At 50.1% G+C, this 26,699-nt stretch overlaps 1 protein-coding gene across 1 annotated transcript in view; it reads right to left on the reverse strand.

The window, feature by feature from the left end:
• Positions 1-2,145: 2,145 nt before the first annotated feature.
• The window catches only part of LIN28B (lin-28 homolog B), a 79,956-nt gene continuing 55,402 nt past the window's right edge, over positions 2,146-26,699 (reverse strand). Inside the window, exon 4 of the mRNA XM_061990615.1 lies at positions 2,146-2,515. Coding sequence (XP_061846599.1) covers positions 2,146-2,515 — 370 coding nt within the window. The remainder of the gene's footprint in view (positions 2,516-26,699) is intronic.

The raw sequence follows: 26,699 nt of genomic DNA on the forward strand, positions 1-26,699 counted from the left end.
AAACGTTTCCTCTATCTCTCAGCTCTGAACTTCTTGCATATAAACAGGGAATGACCAGCTTTCAGACCCACAACTGCCTATTTCTATAAAGAACTTTGGTTTAAATTCTCAAAGTGACCTAAGTTTTGCATCTTTGCTGTTTAACCCGGTTTTTACACCGCCTAGAAGGTCAAGCAACGCCACTTTGATTTGTCTACATAACTTAAATAAGTTTACTCTCTCCTTCCCATAAGGCAAGGAAGCTCTTCTCTATAGATACATCACATTCAATATCGTCAAAGGTAAGCTTTGCATTAGCACACCGAGAACTTCACCACGAACCGCCGAGATTCTCGCAGATGCTGGCAAGGGATTCAACACAAACGACTTGTCTTGAAACTCTGCCCTTCACCCAGGCGCCTGAGCACGGCTGCCTGCTCACTGAAGCAGCAGCAGCAGCAGCACAGCAACAGTAACAGTCTCATCTGGCAGGACAAGCGGGACGGGGCAGGCCACGCCAGGAGCCAGTCGCATCCCTGCTGTAACCGTGGGCTGCCAAGCGCTTGCCACGGGCAGGACGGAGGCTGGCTGCAGCCCTTTCTTTAGTTTGATTATCCGAGCTTAAACCTACCCGACTCCTTCCAGCTTTCACAGCCTGTGTTTATTGCCAATGTTAAGGATTATACAGGTTTCTCTAATTAACTTCCACCCGCAAGGGGATTTGTCAGAGTACGTTATCTTACGTGTGACTTGGTAACTCCGGAACTGCAAATGGGAAGCGACTTGGAGTTTTGATAGGCTCCAACTCTATTAACCCCGAGCAAGGGCTGCAGCCCAGGGAGTCTCGCTCTGAGGCCACCAACCTGTCTCCTCTTTGATGCAGAGGTGTGTGGTCCCAGCACACTCCGGACTGAGGCTGGTCAGCGACAGCCTCCAGCTCACAAGAAGCAGACAATGCCCAGGGCTTCTGGCAAGTTTTGCAGGTCCCCTCATTTGAGCTTGTCTGCAGCAGACACCTGTTCTTGGCTGGACAAAAGTCATGTCATCAGCAAGGGAGGCTGGCTGAGCAACCACAAGCACCCATCTACCTTTATTCTTAAAAAGCTATTTATCCCAGGACCTCATTAGCTTTGCATTTCCTTTTCTTTAAAACCAGAACTGACAACAATGACAACAACAACAAAAAATCCCTAGGGAGTTCTCTCCATGGCATCTCAACAGAAAACAAGGGTCAAGTCCCTTCAAATCGAGGGGCACTACTTGGGACCATGAGAAGTTGCTGCTGCTGCTGCTGCTACTGCCACCAAGGTCCCCTAAACATTCACAGAACACAAGGGGTTAAACAGGATGGTCTCCTGATCCCACTCGATGCTCGGTAACACACATTCTCCCCTACACAACAGCCATCTCAATTACAGGTACATCCACTTCAATCTTAGCAGAGGTTTTTGAGAAATCAGCACAGAAACTGCACACTCATTGTCCTTTCCAGAGCTCTGAACCCCTTTCACCAGGAAAGGACGGTGGCAGTGGGAGCCGTGCTGGGTCATGGCTCTGCCCAGCACGGGGAGGGGACGAGCTTTGGTACTTTGTGGAGGTGAGAAGGAAAATGAACTGACTGTAAGGGGGATGTCTTAGTATCGTTAGTACCATATGGCAGCTTTAAAATGTGAAAGTATCCTTTGGTTCACAAGAGGAGTAACAGTCTCGATCTCACTTCCACGTGGGGTTTATCGGGTTTATTTCCCAGTGAGATCTCTTGGTTGTTTTTCAAACACGTTTGGAAAAAAAGGGTTCTGGGGAGGAGTTTGGGAATGTTTGTGGATACTGTGCCTATTGCTTCACAGTAATGTCTTGGGGGAGTCGATCTGATGGGGAAAGAACAATTACGCTCCTAGATACAGACCCACACACACGCGTGCACACTCACACACACACACACACACACACACACACACAGAGGAGGCAGAACGCAGCGCACCCTGCTCACGTGAAACTCTGCTTGGAGTGATTTGTCTATTAAAGAAAAAAAATATATATTCACAGTTCCTCAACAGTAGTTAAAATTCCAGGTCAGCTACTGATAATGAAAAATATTTCCCCTGTACTTGCATGAGGTAGACATCCCGAGAGGATAAAGGAAACGAAAAGTTACGACAAATACTTCTAAGTTTTTTTCCTTTTCTGCACAGAAGGCCCCTTTCTGCTGGGTTCCTCGGGCGATGCCGACAGCTTGCTCGACGAAGCTTCCTGCGGTGACCGGCCCGAGCGCTCCGAGGCCTCCGGCCTGCCTTCCTGAGAGTGCGGTGGAGACAAGTAGCCGTGCGCTCCTCCCCCTTCTCTCGGGAACGCGGACGTGGAAGGCTGCGGCTCAGCTTCGTGTCTTCCCTGAGAGCTGGCGGGCTGCTGCGAGACAGTTTTGTGGGGGCAGTTAGCCACCATGTGCATGATGCTCTGACAGTAATGGCACTTCTTTGGCTGCGGAGGTAGACTACATTCTTTAGCGTGGTGGTCGAGGCCACCGCAGTTGTAGCATCTGAAAACAAAGACAGACAGGCAACTGGTTATAAAATACAGCACCACAGAATCACAGCATGGTAGGGGCTGGAAGGGGCCTTTAGAGACCATCCAGTGCAACCCCCTGACAAAGCAGGTCCCACCTAGATCAGGTCACACAGGAATGTGTCCAGGTGGGTTTGGAAACCTCCAGAGAAGGAGCCTCCACACCCTCCCTGGGCAGCCTGGGCCAGGGCTCCCTCACCTCAGCACTGAAACAGTTTTTGCTTATGTTTCAATGGAACTGTTTGTGTTCCAGCTTCATCCCATCACCCCTTGTCCTGTCAGTGGATACAACAGAAAAAAGCACTCCCCCAACCTCCCGACATTGAGATATTTGTCAATATTAATGAGATCCCCCCTCAGTCTCCTCTTCTCCAGACTAAACAGCCCCAGGTCCCGCAGCCTTTCCTCATATGAAAGATGCTCCATTCCCCTGATCATCTTGGTGGCCCTGTGCTGGCCTCTCTCCAGCACTTCCCTGTCCCTCTGGAGCTGGGAGCTGACAGCTCAGGTTTTCTTTGTCACGAAGGCTCAGAACCAGCAGGCACGGTGTCTGCAGGTGAAAGAGCAGCGGCTCCTGCGTCCTTCTTGATGAAGGCCGAGCTACATTTGGGTATCTCTTTCCCAGTCCCTCAGCAGGTGCTCCCTTGCCGCCACGGTGCCAAAAGCCCACCCGGTGCGTGCGGCCGGGAGCCCGTACCCGGGGCCGCCATCCCAGCTCCCCTCACAGCCGCACGGGCCGCCCCGGCAGAGGGCGACAGCCAGCCAGGCATCCATCCCGCCGCAGCGAGGCACCCAGCGCCGCACGGCCGCGGGGCCAGGGCAGCAGGCGAGGCGATCCCAGCGCCGGCCTCTCCTCACACTGAGGCGATCATCAGCCTCCTCATCCTGAGGCGATTCCAGCGCCAGCCTCCTCACACTGAGGCGATCCCAGCGCCAGCCTCCTCATCCTGAGGCGATCGCCAGTGCTGGCCTCTCCTCACACTGAGGCGGTTCCCAGCGCCAGCCTCCTCACACTGAGGTGATCGCCAGTGCTGGCCTCTCCTCACACTGAGGCGATCGCCAGCCTCCTCATCCTGAGGCAATCCCAGCGCCATCCTCCTCACACTGAGGCGATCCCAGCGCCAGCCTCCTCACACTGAGGCGATCGCCAGCCTCCTCATCCTGAGGCAATCCCAGCGCCATCCTCCTCACACTGAGGCGATCACCAGCCTCCTCATCCTGAGGCGATCCCAGCGCCAGCCTCCTCACACTGAGGCGATCGCCAGCCTCCTCATCCTGAGGCGATCGCCAGTGCTGGCCTCTCCTCACACTGAGGCGATCGCCAGCCTCCTCATCCTGAGGCGATTCCCAGCACCAGCCTCCTCATCCTGAGGCGATCGCCAGCCTCCTCATCCTGAGGCCATCACCAGCCTCCTCACACTGAGGCGATCACCAGCCTCCTCACACTGAGGCGATCGCCAGCCTCCTCATCCTGAGGCGATCGCCAGTGCTGGCCTCTCCTCACACTGAGGCGATCGCCAGCCTCCTCATCCTGAGGCGATTCCCAGCACCAGCCTCCTCATCCTGAGGCCATCACCAGCCTCCTCATCCTGAGGCCATCACCAGCCTCCTCATCCTGAGGCGATCCCAGCGCCAGCCTCCTCACACTGAGGCGATCGCCAGCCTCCTCACACTGAGGCGATCCCAGCGCCAGCCTTCTCATCCTGAGGCGATCGCCAGTGCTGGCCTCTCCTCACACTGAGGCGATCGCCAGCCTCCTCACACTGAGGCGATCCCAGCGCCAGCCTTCTCATCCTGAGGCGATCGCCAGTGCTGGCCTCTCCTCACACTGAGGCGATCGCCAGCCTCCTCATCCTGAGGCGATTCCCAGCACCAGCCTCCTCATCCTGAGGCCATCACCAGCCTCCTCATCCTGAGGCCATCACCAGCCTCCTCATCCTGAGGCGATCCCAGCGCCAGCCTCCTCACACTGAGGCGATCGCCAGCCTCCTCACACTGAGGCGATCCCAGCGCCAGCCTTCTCATCCTGAGGCGATCGCCAGTGCTGGCCTCTCCTCACACTGAGGCGATCGCCAGCCTCCTCACACTGAGGCGATCCCAGCGCCAGCCTTCTCATCCTGAGGCGATCGCCAGTGCTGGCCTCTCCTCACACTGAGGCGATCGCCAGCCTCCTCATCCTGAGGCGATTCCCAGCACCAGCCTCCTCATCCTGAGGCAATTCCCAGCACCAGCCTCATCCTGAGGCGATCGCCAGCCTCCTCATCCTGAGGCAATCCCAGCGCCAGCCTCCTCACACTGAGGCGATCCCAGCGCCAGCCTCCTCATCCTGAGGCGATCGCCAGTGCTGGCCTCTCCTCATACTGAGGCGATCGCCAGCCTCCTCATCCTGAGGCGATTCCCAGCACCAGCCTCCTCATCCTGAGGCAATCGCCAGCCTCCTCATCCTGAGGCAATCACCAGCCTCCTCATCCTGAGGCAATCCCAGCGCCAGCCTCCTCACACTGAGGCCATCACCAGCCTCCTCATCCTGAGGCAATCCCAGCGCCAGCCTCCTCATCCTGAGGTGATTGCCAGCGCCAGCCTTGCTCCTCACCCTGTGGCAGCTTCAATTCACCCTTGGATGGCTTCACCTGTATCGAGGCCATAAAGAAGAGACATGCAGAGTGGAGATACTGGCCCCAGATATAACCGTGTTCTAATGGACGTGCTGCTTTCAGCCAGGGAAACCCGAGCACGGTGGTGGAGGGATGCAGTGTCCTGTCACGAGCCAGGCTCTCACCCAGGGCCAGGTCCCCTGCCTCGGCCTCTGCCTCAGCCAAGGCAAGGGTCTGACACAAGCTTTTGCAGTGCTTGTGCTGCAGAGGGTTCCTAAAGGCACTTAGGTTTCAGTTCAGAAGAAAATACATCAAGAGCTGGCAAAGAGTCATAACACAGGGTTGGTTGGTTTTCTCTTGAAAACGTGCAAGTGGTGGTTACTCGGGGTGCTGTCTTCAATGGGACACAGCTGTCCAGGAGCCACTCCAGCCCACATGGGCAAGGCAGGCCTCCTCCCCAGCGCTCAGACATGGCTGAAGTCCACACACACTCTTCTCTTAGCCTTGTTAGCCAGGGGAGTCTGGAAGAAACCTCCAGCAATCCCTTATTGAACCCTCTTGCTATGTAACACGCACCAGGAATGCCAGTCCTTGGATTACATTAGTTCTAACCCATGATACTAACAACTAACTACATGCCTTTGGCATGGTGATTCTATGCCAGTGATGTTCAGCACTAAGCTCTCTATGGCTTCTGTTTCTTTGTTTTATTAAAGTCGCACTGAAAGCATAGACATGGTACTGGAGAGAACTGAAACAATGATTTCTCTTTTCTAGCTTTCTCTTCACCATCAATGCACTTAAAAGTGGTTGCACAAATATTTAGCCCCGGTGGAATCAACTAAGGATTAAAAGAGACCGTAGCTGTAACTAACTGTATGTACAAAACAGTGCACCATCTTCTGTCTCAAGCCCAATGGCAAAACACTTCAAATGCTCAAGATTCCTGGAAAGGAACAGGGCACTGTTTCACCCATTGTTCAGTGCTTGCTGCCAGTCTGTAGAAAATCAAGATGTGCAGTCCAGAATCTACCCACAGAATCTACCTTCCAAAGCGATGCTATTGATAAAACATGCATTGTTCTCAAACAGACTGCAAAATGGACATTGACATTTGCAAATCCACTACAGCAAATGATGCTTCAGCATCTCCCTCTTCAAATCTAACCATCAGCATCTTCAATATTAGCAAGACACTAGTCATCTTGACTTTAAGTAGGCCAACGACGAGTAATAATAGCCCAATGGCATCTGCCAGTATTGCAAAACTTGCACACAGTCATTTCCTGTCAGATCTTTATAATCCTTATGGAAAGCATAAATTAAATGTGGCACACATTCCCCGTAAATTAGTAAGCAGCAGAAAAACAAACCTTGCCATTTCCTGATAACTGTGATAATGTACTTCAAGTGACCTGGTTCCATTTCTATGTCACGTTGCACTTTGGAGCTTTGTGTGGTTTTTCCAGTGGAATCTGAGGACTCTGCTTCCCTTAGTCTGTCTCCATATACTACAGAATAACCCACGACGAGACACAGAACATAAAGCTTCCCTTGAATCAAGAAGAAAACAACATGTACAAGCCCCATTGTCCTTTAGTATTGATTTCCCTAGCATGGGAAGTAAAAGGACATACTAAATCGGTTGGGGGGTTGCAATGGATTAGTTCTCCAGGTCCCTTCCAGCCCTTGAGATTCTGAGATTCGGATTCTGTGGATGTTTATTTGTTACCAACCAAATCCAGGGTGTGTCTGAAGTGTTCCCTGGCAGGTCCACATGCCAGTCAAGGGTGTGCCTAGAGCCAGTGTTGTTTACCATCTCTATATTCATTACTCATCAATGACTCCTACCAAGAAAACAGGCCACACCCCTGGATCTTAAATGCATTCTTTCCCAAGGAACCATACCATATGGCATACTCCTCACCCCACTCTCCTTCAGGGACGCTATTAGCCCTTTGATCCACAGTGCTGCAGCTCTTGGGTCCCCCCTGCTACACGTGCTCCTGTTACAACAGCCACGAAACCTGATATGTGTACACAAGCTCACACATCCATATCTCCAGGCACATAAAATATACACAATGTATGAGCTGGCTCTTGCTAACAACACTCTCATTTTGGCATGTTCTTCGAATGCCTAAATTAGTGCAACCATAACAAGTATTTCTTCACCTCAGAAGCACGGTGGAAATTCACTTAAACACAACAGAAGAGTCCAGATGTTAATCACCTGGTGAGATGATGAAACCACAAAAAGCCCTTAAAAGTGAAGTTACAGTAGAAGCAGCCCTAACAACAACCACAGCAACGAAAAGCAAGAAAGATTTGTTAACACAGGACTGTCTTTCTCACAGTAGGCTCCCACAGTTTACAAGGTTGCTTCAGGCCCACAAAACAATGCAACAAACACAGAGATGGCAATTATCCTAATGGGGAATCCTTTCTTCAGTAGAGCACTGACAGGAAGGAGAACCAGGGCGGTTTTATGATAGAAAAAAGATGAACGTTTGAATCAAGGAACAGCTCGAGGAATTGTCTGGGACTGTACTTCAGTCTTTCCAGGAAAACAGCAATGTTAACACCCATTAAAGAAGAAAGAAGAGAGCGTGCAGCAAGGTTAAAAAACACTTGTAAATCCTCCTTCAACACGGATCTGTGCTTGCACAGAACTACACAGGAAAGGTGAACAAGCAAAAAGTGCACAGGTTCCAACAGAACCCATGCTGTACTGATTGCAATAAACTCATGACTGCTGTGCACTACAAGTACTCAATTTCACAGCCAAACGCAGACCCAATATAAAACACTCTTCTAGTTGTCAGGTTGTGTTCCTTGCCCCAGTAGTCACAGAATCACAGAACCTTAAGGGCTCGAAGAGACCTCGAAAGAACATCCAGTCCAAGCCCCCTTAGGGTACACACCCTAGCCCTAGCCCTCCTCAAAGGGCAATACTCCTGCCTTAAACACGTTCACCACAGCAGCAGCTCCACTGAGCTAAGCAGTAAGGAGGGTGAGCACAACTGCTGGCCTCTTCATGCTGCTTTATGACAATCCAATATATATGACAAGTAGAGAATCATCTCTTTTTTTCTGTTGTATCCAGTGACAGGACAAGGGGTGATGGGATGAAGCTGGAACACAAAAAGTTCCATTGAAACATAAGGAAAAAGTAAGTCACTGTATAAGTGAGGGAGCCCTGGCCCAGGCTGCCCAGGGAGGGTGTGGAGGCTCCTTCTCTGGAGGTCTTCAAAACCCGCCTGGACACGTTCCTGTGCGACCTGATCTAGGAGAGACTTGCTTGGGCAGGGAGGTTGGACTGGATGAAGTCTAAAGGTCCCTTCCAATCCTACCAGTCTGTGATTTCATGGCTTATGTGGCTCTGCACTATTATCTGTTGAGATAAAAAGCTTTAAGATCACCCTGATGACTGACTTTTTCTTGGGGAAGGGTTAACATGGAACAGGGGCAGCAAAAGGAAGAGGTATAGTCAGGAGACTGAGATAATTCTTCAGGACATTCCCCATACCAACTCCTTTTTTTGTTTTTCCCTTTTGAATGCTATCAGACAAACAAACAGCTCCATTGAGCTACCTCAATGCTTTGGAAGACGCCATTGTATTGGCACGTGGCACAGGGGTGTTTTTACAATACATTAAATGCCAACTGAGCAGTTGAAGCAGAGAGGAGATGTTTAAAGCTGGGCATAAATGTGCTGTCCTTTTCAGTAATAACATTCATAACACATTTAAGGAAAGGCCAGTTCTTGCAGAATGAACACACAACAGATCGCCTGAACTACCCTGTCTTGCTGTAAAGGGCAGGTAAACTGTCCATGGCCTAGCAGAAATAGGCATCTTAGACAAAGCTGTTTTGCTCTTCGAAGGCTTCAGTGACTTGTCTTGAAAATGGTGCTGTGAGACAGTGCAAGAGGACATTGGTGGGCATGAACACTTAGGGGAGCTCAGAGAAGCATGTGCCTGCTCAGGCAGCAGCTGGGATGAGTGAGACGTACCTTCAACACCAGCTGCAGGACCAAAAGAGTCTCCTGGGCTGCCATGGACCTGCTGATTTCTAATTGTCCTCCAGTCAAATACATTTTAATGGATCACTTCAATACTCCAGTCACCAAACCCTGGATACCAAATCAGTCCCAGCAGCACTCTCACAGCAGATTGCTGCTAAATGGGCACCACGACTATGTTACTGCATGAAACAACGACCAACCATTTCACACAGGTATAATACAACACTCCTTCTTGCCGAGAAGCCTACACATGAAAAATCAGCTGGAGTAGTTTCTGACACAGGGCCTTACCTTTACCTTCTGAAACAGCACGTGCTGGCTTCAGCCTTTAAGAGCAAGAAATGCTGAAACTAACTATAAGGCTGCAATTGCTGCAACTTAAAAACAGGCAGTGGCTGGAAAATAAACCGGCTTGGCTGGCAGACAGGGCAACAAGCAGCAGCAGCAGGGCAGGAGGCAGCCGGGACCCGCACACACCCCGAGGAGTGGCCAGTGCCTGCCAGCAGCCCTGTGCTGGGCACCAGCTCCTCTGGCATTTCCCTCCTTCCTCCGACAATCCCTGCAGAAATAGAGCTGGCCTGTGTTTCTTTAGAGGCCCAAGGACACCCAAGGGAGCCTCACCATGGAGTGCAGCCCCACTCCCTGCACCCAGCTGGGCTGGGGGGCACAGCTTTCTGTTTTTAAAGGATGGAAAACTCACTGGTGAGTCACAGACTCACATGCAAGATGTGCTGAAGATCCATCCTCCTCAACATCCACCTTCCTGAAGATCCACTCGCCACCCGGCCTGAGCCTTCTGAGAGGGAGATGGCTGGAACGTTTGTGTTCACGTGGCTACTGCTGGGCTTTGTGCTATTTTGTTCACCAGCCTTTAACACTTCAGCTGTAGCTGAATGCAGGAGAGAACACAAGGAACTTTGAAAACACTCTGATGAGGTATTAGCACCCAAGGTGCTGAATCCTGAAATAACACTGACAGAAAATTCATTTGAGGTCAAGTGAAATCTCCTTGTTATAATAAATCAGAGGCTGGAGCATTTAGCAGCTTCATCAGAGCATCTGTGGTGTGTCCAGCATGCAGAGTCACAGCGAGTCAGAACACCTCAGCTACCAATCCATGACAAAAACCCACCACCAAACAGACACATTTTACAACTGTGACTATTTCTTGCTGAGTGTGTTGGGAAATGGTGTGGGGCCAGTGGTGTAATTATTTAAGTGGCCTGGAAATTAAAACCTCTATTAAAAATCAGCATTGTTCACCAATTAAGGAAAGATGAGAAATCAAGAAGGCTTACAGGGTCGATACAGCTGCTGCTGGTATGTGAGAAATCCACAAAACAGCAATTCCCTGCAAACACCTCGGAGTGTGGAGCAGAGTGAGAGTGGAGGCTCTGTGGTCACACTCTGTGACGATACACAGCAACGAGACGGTTCTCTAGAGCTGATCAGCAGCGCTTTTGGTACCCTGAGCCAATGGTCTGTCAAACCTTGACAAAGTGCTGTCCCTTGCTTTTTATAACATCATTTTAATACCAAAACACACCTCCAGCCCAAAGTCTGTCCATCTCCAAGGTGTCACCACTCCTGAGCCTGCGCCCTGACTTGTTTGGAAGCTCCACCTTTAAATGCGAGCCCAGAGAATTTTGCACCAATTGGAATAAACACATTGATGACTAAAGTCACTCAAACTCCACCCTGAAGGTAAAGAGAGGTATGGCAATGGCTGGAGAAAGGAGGGTGTTGAGGGAAGTCACCTTTGTGAACAAGTCAGGGCAGCTCCCTCGCACACTGCCTGCGAGTGCCAGGATCAGCGAGGGACCCAGCCTCTCTTCCTCCCGCCTCGGGACGCCTTTGGGTGAGACTCACACTACGCGCTTCTGCGGGAAACTTCGGAACCTCCAGAGAGAGTTACTCTTGAACTTTTGGTAGCAAGGCTGTATTTTGTAACGTCACGTGCTCTACCACTTACATACATGCTTTCTTGCAGGTGCCTTTCCCTTTTCCCACCCTGCAGACAGTCCCTGTCCCCGGCAATCCATGAGAACTGTGTATCTGCTGCATGAATCAAACTGCACTGCCCAGCTGCACCAAGCCTTGCACCTCGGTAAGGAGACTTAGAATGCAAGGGGGGTTATCTTCTGCCAGACCACTCTGTGCCCTTTTCATGCGACAGTAACTTGCGTCACGGACGGGACTGCCATGGGCAAACTGCTGCAAAAATACGGTTGTGCCCCTTCCCCAGCTGGGAAGGGGCAGGCCCCGAAAGTTTGGAAGGATGAGGAGAGAGTGATAGATCGTAGCAAATCCCTGTGCAGAGGCGACATGCTGGGAAAGTTAATTGCAGGCTGTTGTTCCTCAGCAGTTTGAGGATTTCCTGGGCTTTACTAGCTTTCTGAGATTAACCAAGGAAAAAACCATCTCCCAAATAAAGAAAGATAAGACAAAAGAAGAATACTCATTGATCCATTGCTCCTCCAACACGTGACAATGTGCCACAGATCGGAGACTTTCAGCTCGGTGAGAACAACAAGGTCCCTCCATTTGTTTTAAGCACGTTGCAGATAGCCCCAGCACACTGACCCCAGCCCACCCGCTGCAAAGCTTCCAATAACACAGGGTCAGCAAATTGATGATGTCTGCTCTTGTTACAAATAAATACACAGAAATGCTCCCCTGTAAACCCATCAGATCGACTGCTTCTCTGTGGTGGGCTCTAAATCAATCTCTTTTCCCTGCTGTATCACAGGAGTTGTACCAATAGGTTATGGTCTTTTGTTGCTTGGGTTTCCCCTGCCCCCCAACAAAGCAGCTGACAGCAGTGTGGGGCATTTGCCTGACAAATCAGGCCCGTTGGGATACGACTCATCTGAAGTTTGTGAGGAAACAGGCTCGTTTAAAATCCGCTAACACAACTTTACTGCAAAGTGGAGTTGTTTGGGGTGGTTTTCTGAGAGCCTGGAACAACACTGGAACAGAAAGGTGGTTCAGCATACACCACACACAGTCTTCTTCTCCATGGCAATGGAAAGGGCTACACCAGCAGCACTTCCTTCGAAAACCACCCCAACAATGCCGCTCCCATTCTTCCCCCCTTTCCATCACACCTTATCTCGGCTGCCCACCCAGCCCCCTTCACAGGCAAAATCGTTTCTCAGGTGCTCACACAGAGACCCTCATGGAACGCCTCCTGCTGGAGGAATGCTTTGGATGGACTCTCATTTCTTACAACAAAAGGGTTTTCTTTACATTGAGAGTCACCAGCTCCCAAAACAGCAATTCACAGAGCCCGTGTCTTTCCTTCTGAGTAACATGAAAGACGTTTTTGCTCCAACAGTATCAATGCAGCATGGAAAGGATGTGTGCATTTCAACAGCTCTAACCTGCCTACATAGAGTAGATGGAAGATTAGTGTGGGTTTAACTAAGTTATGCTTTAAACAATCACAGAGCAGGCATTTCAAACACAAAACGTTGGACCGTGGCTTCAAAGCAGACAACCGCTGTTCACCTTTTAGCATGGTGAAACCACACCAGCAAATATTCTCACCCACACACTTCCCGTCTAAGGCTCAGCTTCTGTGAGAGTAACACAAGCAAATGGATTTAAAACCCGAACAGTTCTGCATGAGGTGCTTTCTGAAGCCAGTAAGTGTTTTCCATGGCTCACGTTGGCGGAAAGGCTGCTGTGAAGACATGCTCCGGGCATGGCTGCAGTGTGCACCCACATTGGCAGCCCCCTGCCCGAGGCAGCTGGGGGCACAGCCAAGGGCACCTGGGCTGGCTCCCCTTGAAAGCGCTCCTCCCTGCCACTGTTTACACAAACAGTAACACCAAAAGCCTTCACACAGGCAGCTCAAGGCTCCTGGCCACGCTGGATAAGGATGCACACTGCATAAAATGGGCTCAACTGTTTCTGGGTCAGCGAAATGCTGTGCATGAGCTAAGAGCCGTGCCTTGCCTTATCTGCCTCAGCAGAGCGGGTTCCAGGGTTTCCACATCAGCTAATCCGCAGATGAGACACCAGGATAGGGGGTAACTGGGAATCAGCGGTTCAAAATCGCCATTTCCCTTTTGTTCCTTATTTTATCACTAATGTGAGCGGCTGCTACAAGTCACAGCAACTCCTCACAACGGCAGGAAGCAGCAAATGGCACCCTGGCAGGAGGCTGCAGCACTGAAGCAAGTAGCGGTAGAGGAGGAGGAAGAGGAAAGCTGCTCTGGAAGCTGATAACCTCTTCGCCTTCCCCAAATTCCAGTTTAGCGTCTCAGGACTTGAGGTATCCCTTACAGATCATTACCACCCATCCAGTGCCAGGAGCGTGGACTGACTCAGACCTTAGCCTAGGAATGGACTCTGCTGTTACACTGCAGAGACAAGTGACTGGTGTGAATCCAGGCTTCCGGAGTGCTGAGCATTGCAGACCTCGACCAGCAGCTCGCCCCTCTGTTTCATTCACCAGAAACCAAGGGAGGGTTCCTGCCTGACGCACTCCCCATGAGGAGCCCACACCAGCTCTCTCCATAGGGGTTCCTTCCAGAGCTCACTGGCTGATACATTAAGTCGTGTCACATAAAACACAGGCAGGGCTTCCTTTCCTTTCCTTCCATGAACTGTGTTTGTTCACCAAACGCAGTGGCTGGTTTCCCCTGAAACAGCACCTATAAGCTCACACCTTCAATACCTGCAAGAACAATGATGCCACTCAAACAGGCACATCTTACTGCTAAGGGAGCCCTGTATCCCTCTGATGGAAGCAGTCGGGTCCTAACTCACGTCTCCAGACTCCAGACAAACAAAATGTGTGAAAGACAAGAACAACTCAGATAAGGGCACCCCAGTGTAAGGCAACGGCAGATTACAAGGCACCGGCCAAGGTAAAACGCACTGGCTATGGCCAGCAACACAGCACAGCCAGCTATCTGTACTTTTGATCACAAGTTCATACCCAAGCCACAACTTCAATCATGGAAGCCCTAAATTTACTGTTTTGACAGCATTCACAAACTGTAAAAGTGATTAATGCCAGCGACGTGTCTGTGCCTTAGCAACTCATCTGTACCCGAAGCCAAATCACCTTCCAGGGACCCAGCAGCACACGCTGTGCAAGGCAGGGAAACTGCACCTTAAGGCTGGAGCTGCACAGAGGCAGAAGAGGCAGCATACCTTTAATACGAGCTTTGAAGTTGTTAGTGATGAATCCGACCTCAGTCTGGGGTGGAAGAAGTCACAAATGTCTCTTCAGCCACTTGCACACAACATGCACAAGTCAAATGAATTCCTGCAGGGGTAAGGGTCAGGAGTTCCTACATTTGGGAAGGGGGTAGGGGGAAAATCCTGACTCCTGGCAAAATAAAGGATTATTCAGTCATGCTGGTAGCCAGTCTGCTCTCCTCCAATCCCTTGCTCTGAGGGAAGGTTAAAAGACAAGGAGAAGTGACTGGGATAGGCTGTAGTGGCTAGGAACAGAACATAAAATCACAGGATGGTTTGGGTTGGAAGGGATCTTAGAAGATCATCTAGTTCCAACCCCCTGCCATGGGCAGGGGCACTTCCCACCAGCCCAGGTTGCTCCAAGCCCTGTCCAACCTGGCCTTGAACACTGCCAGGGATGGGGCAACCACAGTGTCTCTGGGCAGCCTGTGCCAGGGCCTCACCACCCTCACAGGAGAGAACTTCTTTCTTGCATCCAACCTAAATCTCCCCAGTGTCAGTCCTGTCACTACAGACCATTTTACACAGTTCCTCCCTGTCAAATCCATAGGATTTCACTAACCTCAACTGAAACCCAGTTTCTTCCCATTGGAGTGATTATTGGCCACACTTCTACGTGGTTATGAAGACAAATCTTACTATTTATCAAGCAGTTAATTATCCCAGTCATAGATCTTCCACAGGGAAACCTGAGCTACTCCCGAGGGGTGCACAGAGGTGGCACAACCCTCAGGCCGTGCAGTCAGGGACTGTGTCGGGTACCTGTGTTCCTCCGGAGCTGCTGCACGCTGCGTTTGCAGCTGAACGAACTCTCAGGGACCCTCTGTGTAGGTGAAGCTGTGCTCACTGGCTTGGGCCACACAGGTGAAGGGGAGGGCTCAGGGGCCAACCTGGTAATTTGGCAGGGCTCAGCTGCAGAGCACCGAGTTGCTGGCTGTCCAGCAGAAACCACCGTTGAGAAAACACACGGCAGGCAAGGAAATTTGAGGTTTGAGACTCTTGGTAGGACCCAAACACTAAAGCTAGGAACTCAACAGTGCCTGTGTGGTTGACAATACTAATATCTGAACAGTTTCAGACATAGAAGACAAGGGATCAGACTTCTAAGAGCCTGGCACTTCCCTGGATATCTACAGGAACAAACCAATTCTTTATTAAACCCGCCTCACTCTAAAAAACCTGGAAGGTCACAAAGCCTTGCTCCTAAATCAAGACCTCTCCTGCTTATAACTCTCCTAGTTCTGAATATCCAAAATACCTGGAAATTCTCAAACAACCACAGAGTGAGGGGAGACTGTGTCCCCCTACCCAGGACCCTGGAGCTCAAACACAGCTCACAAATTTTCCCCGTGAACAATCTATTTCCCAGCAGCTGGTGATGGAGAGGCTGACACCGCTTTCCCCCTCTGTCACAGGCAGCCCGTGTGACTCTTCCAGGTACAATCATTTATAAGTAGTTCAATGTAAAAGTCCCACTGACTTCAGAGCCAAGCAAGACCCTCACAGCTTTGAGGAGCTGAGTCTGTGCCCCTCGAGGTTGTATCGAGTAAAGCTCGTTAAACAGAAGTGATGGTAGAGCAGAGAACAACCATATGGTGATCGGGCCACAAATTGTCATGCACTTGGTGACTGTCAACCAGCGTTGCTAGGACAACTGTTAACAACATCTGCTGGGTTTATATGGCATGCAGTTTCAGTTGTCTAACTGCAGGAGGAGTATGAAGTTCTGTTCTGTGCTCAGTGATGGCCAATGACAGGACAAGGGGCAACAGGGACAAGCTGGAACAGAAGAGGTGCGAAAGAAACACAAGGAAAAACTTGTTCCCTGCTGAGGTGAGGGAGCACTGGCAGGGGCTGCCCAGATGGGCTGTGGAGGCTCCTTCTCTGGAGACACTCCAACCCAGCTGGATGAGTTCCTGTGTGCCCTGCTCTAGGTGGTGCTGCTCTGGCAGGGGGGTTGCACTGGATGAGCTTTCCAGGTCCCTTCCAGCCCTTAAGATTCTGTGATCCTGGAACTCAGGATTCATGGTTAAAGGCAGCCAAGAAGGCTAGGTTTCTTGTATTTGTCATCCAGTTCAACACCACCCTGCTCTGCAGAATGCCTTAAACACCTCTACAACAACAGCAGAGGTATTGTCTCTCTCTGGAAATCACCCTAAACCTTTACTACAGAGTTGGCTGCTCAAATGCTTTGTCTAACATGTCACAAAACAGCTTCACATTGAAATATCAAAGTTGGTAATTCAGTTCACAACTCAGCTTCCATTCCACAGTGGGACAAGCCCATAGAACAGTCAGGTTCCCTTGAAACACCCTGAAGCAGAGACAAAGAGCACAATCTCTGCAAAATGCTGTGAGAATCCCAATGGCACAGAAGTTAACAGGCCAACATCCCTGCTGATACAACACCATCTCTCTGCAATCAAATGTTTTAAAGGTTTGCCATGGTTAACTATGCCACTGCCTAGGTATTTTGGTGGCTCTGAAAGGAGGGTGTTTCACAAACAGAATATACTTCCACGCATCAGCCTCTCCTTGAGCTTAAAAGCAGGTTGGAGTTTTGAGGTTACCGTACCAGAAACACTGATGGTAACGCTTCTCAAGCCTCTAACAACTTCTGCTGCTAGCTGAATCCAGCCACTGATATCAGAATCCCCTTAAAACCACTACTCTGTATCCTTCAAAGAGCTTCAGTACCAAATGTGCTCACCACACACGTCACCTTGCCACGTGCACTCAGAGCGCTGCTCCCTCCCTTGTCTGGCTCCAGAGTTAAAGCATCTCAAGTGTAAATTGCGTGTGACACAGCCAAGGAAACCCACTTTGCTTTCACCTTGTTAATCGGGAGCCAGATGGAACTGCTGAGGCCACCCATTGTTTGGGTTTGCATTTTTGTGTAATGCCATGGTGTAGGTCCATAGGGCCTCATGAATTGCCCTGCTCTGAATATATACTGTGCTGTTAAAGGCACTGAAAGGATCAAGCTCTGCTCTGAGAGCAGCTGCCTTTGTATTTTTTAATGGCTGTTAGCAGCAGCAGGTCCATTCTACTCCCCCCTTCTCCCCCTGCCCTTCTTAAAATCCTGATCTGCCAGTTCTCCAATGAGAGCAAAGCCTGGCTCTGTCCTGGGCAGCACATCATAGATTACCTCAGGTTCATCACACAAAACGTGCATCTGAAAGTCCCAGAGTCTCCCTCCCCTGCAGCCTCAGACCCTGCCCCACAGGTTCTAAACGGCATGAACAATCACCACGACATGAACAATCACCACCGGCTTCACAACAGCCAGGGCACAGTTTCCTTCCCAGGTGTAAGCTCTTTTTTCCACACCCAGGTAACCTGTGCCTGCGTGGTTTCTGTTGCTGATCATCACCTTCTGAGACTTTGCTCACATTGCCCTGTCTGGGCCTCTTTTGTGCCTTTAAGGTGAAAACAGAAGCAAGAGGAGTTTACTGAGTGCAGTTAGTGCCCAGCAGACTCCTCAGTCGGAGAAATAAGGGGAAGCTTGTGAACTCTTACATGCCAAGACCCATCTGAACAGTGCTTGTGATGCAGAAAGTAACAGCTTGCAATGCTTGTGCCATGACATTTTCTGTTGCATCCAGTGACAGGACAAGGGGTGATGGATAAAAGCTGGAATATAAAATGTTCCATTTAAACATAGGGGCTGGAGGCTCCTTCTCTGGAGGTTTCCAACCCCATCTGGACACGTTCCTGTGTGACCTGATCTAGGTGGGACATGCTTTGGCAGGGGGGTTGGACAGGATCACCTCTAGAGGTCCCTTCCAACCCCTACCACTCTGTGATTCTATAATGCAGCAACACCAGATGTTTGCTGATGAAAAGCTGCAACACACGAGGTGACAGAGGCAGTGGAAAACCTGCAAGGCTATGGCTGCCTGCCTAGCAGCTTTCCATCATAGGGATGGGAGAGCTCAGTACTGTTCTCCCTGTTTACTCCAGGTGTGTGGCAAGCGTGAAGCTGTTCCTCCAGCCCTTCCTCCCCAAAGGGCCTGCCACCAGAAAAGCAAACTGCACCTCATGAAAAGGAGACTGCAACCACAAGTGACTGAACTGCACCTCAGAGCACCAAGTAATGTGTCTGGCTCTTTGCAAGAGGTCTTTGACACGCTGGCTCCTGGAGACAATGCAGTTAGCACAATGATATTAGAAGGATGCTGCAATGAGCTGTTGTTACAGAAACTACACAGAGGCTTTTCCAACACTGGAGCTGATCAGTTTATTAAAAGGGCTGAGAAACCACGATCAATACTTTTGAACAGGTCAGGGAATTTGCTGTAAGTGACTAACTTTGTACTACACTGGCAGAGTAAGGAAGGCAATCCCACTACAGACCCTCAGATCAGTGCCTCACCTGATGTAGGAGACGCTGCTCATTGAAGTAGGTTATATTCCTGCCATTCCCAGTTGGCCTATGGGCCTTGAGGCACCTGAAGCTCAGCACTGCTGAGCCCGCACTACAGTGAGCTGGAAAAGGGAATCAAGGTTTTGATCATTTCTTTCCTTTCCCCAGGCTGATCTAGACACTATCACAAAAAGCAGCTTCCCCCTTCCTGGGTGCTCCTCAGAAGCAGAGAAATGCCAGCCAGTGCCCTTCCTGGGGTGCCTGTGCCCTGGTGTCAAAGCATCGGGGCAAGCGTGGCTGACAAAGGGGCAGATAAACGAGCTGGGGAAGCATGGGAGAGACAGCGGCAGCACAGCCAGGACACGATAACCTCCACCTTCTCCTTCCAGCAGCATGTCAGTTTAAATCCTGCCCCTCACTCCTTTAACAGCAGGGTGCATAACCTTCTTGGTATTTTTGACTATTTCTTTCATACAGTTGTCCTCAGAGGCTGTGCAGGTGCTGCGAGGTGGCTCAGGGGGATACACCACTCAAGGCACTGCTTCCCACCAAGGACCTCACCGGAGTTTCATACTCGCTATGTTGTTACAAACACTACCAATCCCAAACCACACATCATAGGTGAGCGTGGCAGGGTCAGAACAAGGGAAGGCCTGGGGGGCAGGAAACTACTTTTTATCCATTTCAGAGTTCACGTGGCAAACCTTAACTGATGGTTTTCTCTTGCCAACTGTAACAGGTCCTTTTTGAGGGCCAGGCTACCTTTAGTACATTTGCACTGTCTAAGAAAAGAATCTAGTTAACAACATACAAATGCTGGGTAAGGCACAACAACAAGGGTAAGGCACGGTTTGCAGCTGATGAGCTAATGCTGCATTTCACCCGCTTTTGGTCATTTTTCCAGGTCTTTTGCAGCAGCAGGATGCAAGGCTGTCATTGCATTTTGAGCTTGGACTGGTTTGATTGCCATTGCCTGTAGTTTTTATGTCCTTCTTTCATGAGCCCTCTTTAGCCCTGAGTCCATATCCCAAAAGCTGCTAATAGCCTTGGACTGATGTGATGCTCGGTGCTTTAGCACCCTAGAATAGAGATTATATGCCCCCCCCTTGATTTCAGCATGTCAAGTTTCCTTGAAGCTTTGTTTGTTTCAGAGGCAGCTGTCTGCATTTCCATACCTTACCCTGCCTCTTGCCACCAGAGTGAAAATCCAAAGTCTATCCGTTAGGAAAAAATAGCTGCACCAATAAATCAGGGCTCCAGTTGCCAACACCACACTCTTTGTACACGAGGTACTCTGACTAACACTCATTCCACTGCAGAGGTTTACCATAAACACACATACATATTTTTAAAATGAACTGCTTGGGGTTTTTTTAAGGCACTTGTTTAACTTTCCTGGTGACTGAGGGCGATCAAAAGACTTGTAATAAAACTAGTCTGCTACCTCAGCCTCGCAAACCAGCACTTTATAACCTGCTTCGACACTTGATCAGTATTTGTGCACACTTTAAAAACCCCTTGATTCCTAGCAAAGACTAGGAAAACATGCATGTCTGGAAATATCCAGGAATGTATGTTTTCCTTTTTTGGAAGCCTGGAAAGTGCAACATTGAGAGGATTATACGCTTCCATGAAGTTAGGGACACCCGTGTCCTCTTCAGCGTTACAGCACTACCAGCTTCAAGTACTGATTTTATATACTCCTGTCTTTCCATCAGTGAGAAAACTTCCACTGAAGAGCTGTCATGAAGAAACCCAAAACTTTAACTTCTTGTGTACTAGAAGCCTGAAACATGAACTTCTTGTGTATTATACACACACACACGCACTCTCTCTCTAACTGATGCACACAGTAAAACCAGAAGGGAGATGGTTTCTGATACTGCATTTGAAACACACAGGGTTTGTTTCCTTGCCACAAAGAAGGCAGGTTGTCATTTGAGCACAGTTAAGCTCCAAAGCAAAGCTCTGAAACTGTAACACACTTAAGGTAATCGATGTGAAACAGCAGAACATCTACAGCAGGAAACCTTGGGTTTAGTACCCATCCCCAACTGGATTCACATCATCCACAGCTGTTCAAACTAATGAAACAGAAACCCCTCCCTCAAAACAGACTGCTTGGAGGTAGCTGTTGGGGAAGGAAGAGCTGTGATTACAGTACATGCTGCACCCCTCCAAGCCTACTGCTTTTGCCAAGCTGTGAAGGGCAGGCATGAGAAATTATCGCTGCACATGTACTGCTGTGCCACACCAACCTGCCAGACTAGAAGTGAATAGCACACTGAAGCCTGATCACTGCTGCTTTTAAAAGCTGCTCTTCAGTGGCTTCAGGCAGAGAGCTGAGGAATGCTGCTGAACTTCCCAGTCAGCCACCAGCTTCCTCACACCATACAGTTTGATAGATTAATGGTACAGCAGCCCCAAAGCATTTCAAATAGGTAGGATTTGCTTTTCTCATCCCGTTTTCTTTCCCTGACCAGGAAAATCCCAAGCTGCAGCCCTGCTGGAAGCACAGACCATCGTTCTTGAGGGGCACCGGTGTGCAGTGGGAGCTGGTAGATCCCACCAGTGGGATCTGACAGACGAAGCCTGAATAGAAAAGGCCTTGCCCGGGACAGCCCCCAAACCCTCTGCAAGGTCTTGCCTATGCCTCTTTACACCTCTGGCCTCTTGAAGGGGAAATTCAGCTCCCTGCTGGGTTTTGTGCTCCTGCAGCACACCCCTGTCAGCTCAGCTCAGCCCACATCAGCTGCCACAGCAGAGCACAGGCTCGCATGGCTCCCACCACGCCATGCTGCAGAGCTGTGCTGGCTTGGCTTGGGCTGTGGGGAACAGCTCTGCCACACCAAGCAGACACCACAACATCCCTCACGCCGAGCTGCCCCTAGGGTTCTGTACTCCGCATAGACACAGCCCTCTTCCCCCACTCCCCACCACCCCTTTGCTCCAACACCTTGGGGTTTGGGCAGGATTAGTTCCTCTCAGTTACACTCCCTGAACTCTCTCTGCGCCATGAGATCAGCACCAGCAGCCCTGCGGGGAGAGGACCACAACGCTGGCTGTGGGTGCAGAGGGGGCACAGCACCCATTTCTGCCAGAGTCATGGTTCCCCTATGGGAAAAGTAACAAGGGGGGATCCAACCTGCTACTGCTTGTCCAGTAACCCAGGAGATCCATGTTTCTGCTGCTTGTACAGCACAGTGCAGAAAAGGCAACCAAAACCTGGTTTGCTTTGTACTTAAAATCAGTGCAGAATCACTTTGTGAAACTCATGGTGTTTTCAACTCCATAGTGTCTCTCTACCAAGGAGAAAAAAAGGCATCATTTGTCAGCCACAAATAAAATGACAACCAGTTGGACTGTGAAGCACAACTGTCCGAGGCTTTGGCTGAAGAGTTTTGGCAAGCCTTGGCTAGGTGCAGTTAAACACTAGCTGTGTGTCCCCAGGGGTGTGAAGATGAGTCCAAAGACCTGCCTATGTATGAACAGACACAAGCACGAGATACAGAATCAGCTGGGAGTTTATGCTCTTGATATCTCAGCATATATGGCTGACAAACATACACAAAGGGGGAAAAACCATCTCAGGATGTTCAGTGCCTACATTAAGGACACCCTAAATGTACACGTTGACTGCACATTTGAAAACACCATTATTGATGGAGGAAATGTTAAGTTTACCCTCCAAATCTGAAGGAATTCCCCCTGGTGCTGGCCCAGGGCCATCTCTGTACCTTCTCAGTCTGCTGGGGGACACACACACATCCAATTGCACTTGGCAGGAGAATGCTGACCTGACCAGACTGCAGACTTCAGCCTTCTTCCAGAGAGGCTCTTTTCCTCTTGTAGAAAGAGACTGCAGCACAGGCAGAATTAACTGGCATGCTCTGCCAAACGGGCCTCTGGGGCTGCATCTGTTACAGCATCCTCAGGAGACCTCTCCTGGCCACACTGACCATCTCTCAGCAGCGTGAGCCTGCGGCTGCATTTGGCAGTGTCAGGAGTGCTGTCTGTCTGAAATACCAGAGGGGAAATTTACAAGCACCTGCTTTTTTGACAGCCATCACAGTGCAGCCTGTCCTCTCCCAGGAGGGGCCACCCTGGGAGACACCTGAGACAGCTCACCCACATCCCACTCGGTGGCAGCAGCAGAACCTTGCAGCCACACACTTGGTCTCCTTCCTCAAACAGTCCTTATAGAGTCAGGGAACCCGGCCCTGCCGCTCCCCAGGGCTGCAGAGCAGACACAGCACACCTCTGGGGAGCCTGACACTTGGTGCCCAGCCATTCCCCAGTGGGCTCCAGCGCAAGCACAGCCTGGCACAGCTCTGCCTGCATCCTGGCTCACACAGGCACCGCACCCCGGGCACCCAGAGCTGTGTCCCAGCCGGGCCCAGACCTGGCCAGCCACACATGCTGGGCCACGGGTGCAAAGCACACAGCTGTGACCTGTGCTGGTCACAGAATGGTAGGGGCTGGAAGGGACCTTTAGAGATCCTCCAGTCCAATCCTCTGCCAAAGCGGGTCCCACCTAGATCAGGTCACACAGGAACATGTCCAGGCGGGTTGAGAAACCTTCAGAGAAGGAGCCTCCACATCATTCCTGGGCAGCCTGGGCCAGGGCTCCCTCATCCTTACAGTAAAGAAGTTTTTCCTTAAGTGTTTTTCCTTAAGTTTTTGTGTTCCAGCTTTTGTCTATTTCCCCTTGTCCTGTCACTGGATACAACAGAAAAAAGTGTCACCCATCCCCTTGACATCCACCTTTCAAATACTTGTATTAATGAGATCCCCCCTGAGTCTCCTCCAGGATGAACAGTCCCAGGTCCCACAGCCTTTCCTCAGAAGGAAGATGCTCCAGTCCCCTGACCATTTGGTGGCCCTGTGCTGGCCTCTCTCCAGCACTTCCCTGTCCCTCTTGAGCTGAGGAGCCCAGAACTGGACACAGGACTCTTAAATGAGGCCTCACCAGGGCAGAGGAGGGGGGAAGGAGAATCCCCCTTGAGGTTGGGGCAGAAGTATGCCAAAGACCTGTCTACAGGCACTGGAAGTCATCAGTCTGCAGAAAGCATCAGGTCAGAAGCAGCAGCCCTGTCTCTGCAGTGGAGAGGTAAGCACTGCCCACACACCTCTAATTCAGCCAGTGCAAGTCCCACCAACTCCCCAGTTCATATCCAGTGACCCCTTTACCATGTTTCCTCCCCATCTTTAGTTCTTCACACCAGACATGTGGTGGGTCAGCCTGGGTAGAGGAAGCTGTCTTAGTAACGCAGTACATGCAGCATCTTTCAGAAGAAGCCATTCATGCAGTGCCTTAGCTACCAGTGACCGGCAGTGAACTGGGTTACAAAGCCAGGATTCAACACGTTGCACAGCATCACTTTGTTATGTGACTACCTGTACAGAGCTTGCCTGGTGGAAGGCTGGAATAGAAAGGGAGTATGACTGCCAGCATAAGAAAGAAGCACTAATCAGCTGCCATCCCTTTGTTTTTCACCAATGAGGTCATCAACATGCACACCTCATTCTGAATTGACCTCTCACTAAGTCAGTTTCCTTTTGATACCCACTTTCTTCAACAGAGCTGAGGCAACTTTCATAAATCTGGGTATACATTTCTGCATATGCTACATATGTGTACAACACAGAACCTCAGGGGCTGGAAGGGACCTTGAAAGCTCATCCAGTTCAACCCCCTGCCAGAGCAGGACCTCCTACAGTAGGTCACATAGAAACATGTATGTATACAACAGATTTCATGCATTTTTTTAGCTCTTCATAATCAAAATCCCTCTTCTACAAAATGCATCTTAACCAGTGTAAAGACTGTTATTATTCTGCCAAATTCAAAAGCTTTCCAGTTCGACTCATCCGTGTTTTATGCAAGAATTAAGCAAGAAATGTGGTTCATTAAGAAAAATTAGATGTAACACCTTGGATACGTTGCAATATCCTTAAGATTTTATGGGTAACTTATCACCTGAAGTGTCTCACAGACATTCACATTCACCTGGCAGCTGGGAATCACTTCAATCATCACTTACAAAGGAAACCAACATGCTGCTTTGCTGGCTTCTTTTTCAAATTAGCAGCTAGAAACAGATGAGAAGCACAAACCCCAAGAGTCCCTCCAACAAAAAAGGCCACCAACAATCCAGATTTCCGAAACCCTCTGAACCCGACTGCATTACTACAAGAGGTATTTGCTGAGGAGTTCTTGTTCTGAAAAGAAGGGGGGCAGTGCAGGCTAAACCCTAGAAAGCAAAGCGGAAGAAATCATCCCTGTATGGCAGTTCATGGCGAGGGAGTGACTCAGCTAAGGCAAATTGCAGAGCCCATTTGGAGACACTGATTCTGAGAGCAGTAAGGGCTGCAGGCAGAAATCTGATGCAGCTGCCCGCCAGAAATTTCAACCTTCACAAGCACGTAAGCACCAAGATAATAATTTGCGGTAACCCTATAGGTTCTGTCTATCCTTGCAGCAATTTTTTGGTGTGAAAAGAACACGTGAGGGAAGTGAGGATATATTCTCTACCTATTTCTCATACCAACCAAGCAAAAAACACAGGGTTTCATCATAAAAAGTCAAATGTCATTTCTAAGGTGTTTAAAATTTGTATTATAACTGCTCTGAATTTTGAATTAGCCCTTCTACAGACTCAGCAAGCAGTCGGCTCTGCCCTGCAAGCTACCGTATGCAAAACTTGGGGAGGCAGTTCTTTGTGCATTTAGGACTAGTGCAAGAGTGACCAAGGGATGAAAAACCTCCAGCACCCTACTCTCCACTGGCGTGGTTTTCTACCTGTAGATCTTACAAGCTACTTTTAAAGAGTGGGAAAAAGATAGTTAAGAAAAACAGCCTTGTGGAAGGGATTTTGAATCACCAAACATCACGAAACAAGAGGCTACACACATCCAACAAAAATCCCGGGGAGCAGGTCTTACGGATTAAAAACTGCACGTGTGCATCACTGCCCTCTAGTAATTCCAACAGCTGAGAATCACAGTTACTGCTGCACTTAAAAGCAGCAGCGATCTGTGAGGAACCTAATTCTGCACTGAAGAGTTTACGGTGTAAACAGAGCAGAGGGAAGGCACAGAGAAAGGGCTCAGGCAAACAAGAGAGGTATCTCAAGCCATGCCAGGCACACTATCGTTGTAGCTGCCTAACTCTTTTCCTTCATTAATAAACAAGCCCTGTGTTCCTCCACAATGATTCACTGTTCCCACAAGCGGGGAAGCCAAAGCCTTTCTGTCAACTGGCCCCACCGATTTCTTTCACCCCGGAGGGCGCCCACACGCGAGAATCACAAAATGGCTGATCAGAAGCCGCCTCACTTCATGGCCACAACTCAAGCGGGGACCAGCTCTCCAAGACACAGCAGCCTTCAGGGCCGGCCCTGCCCCTCGGAACACTCCCCGTTCCCCCACAGCGGGGGCAGTCCCGGGGCCACGGGCCGCAGCGGGTTGAGGCAGAGCCGCCGCAGATGCAGGCCACAGCTGTCATGGCCGTCGTGGTAGGCCTCACAGCCAGCTGGCCTTCTCCAGCCACACCAGCCAAAGGGCAGGAAGGAAACAAAGCGGTGTCTGCGTGCCTGGGAATGGTCCGTGGGCTGCTGCAGTACACAACAGCTCTTTTCCCTTCTTTCCCTTCCATGAAGGAGGAAGAAATGAAGGGGATCATTTTGCCCGATTTCCCCTCAGGTACAAGTAAGGGCTAAAAGCCTCATGAAGAAGGTTTTAGCCTTTAAAGAAATAGCTGAGAAAGTTGTAATGTTGCAAGGGAGCTTAAACCTCATATCCCTCAATGTCAAAGGAACAATAATAATGTGTGGAGGTCAGACTGAGACAGATCATAGAACGGTAGGGTTGAAAGGGACCTTTAGAGACCATCTAGTCCAACCCCCCAGGTCAATCTGCTGCCTGCAGATGCTTGTCCTGCTTGAGTTTTGCTTTA

This window comes from Colius striatus, chromosome 2 (genome assembly GCF_028858725.1).
Source record: "Colius striatus isolate bColStr4 chromosome 2, bColStr4.1.hap1, whole genome shotgun sequence".
Lineage (NCBI taxonomy): Eukaryota > Metazoa > Chordata > Aves > Coliiformes > Coliidae > Colius > Colius striatus.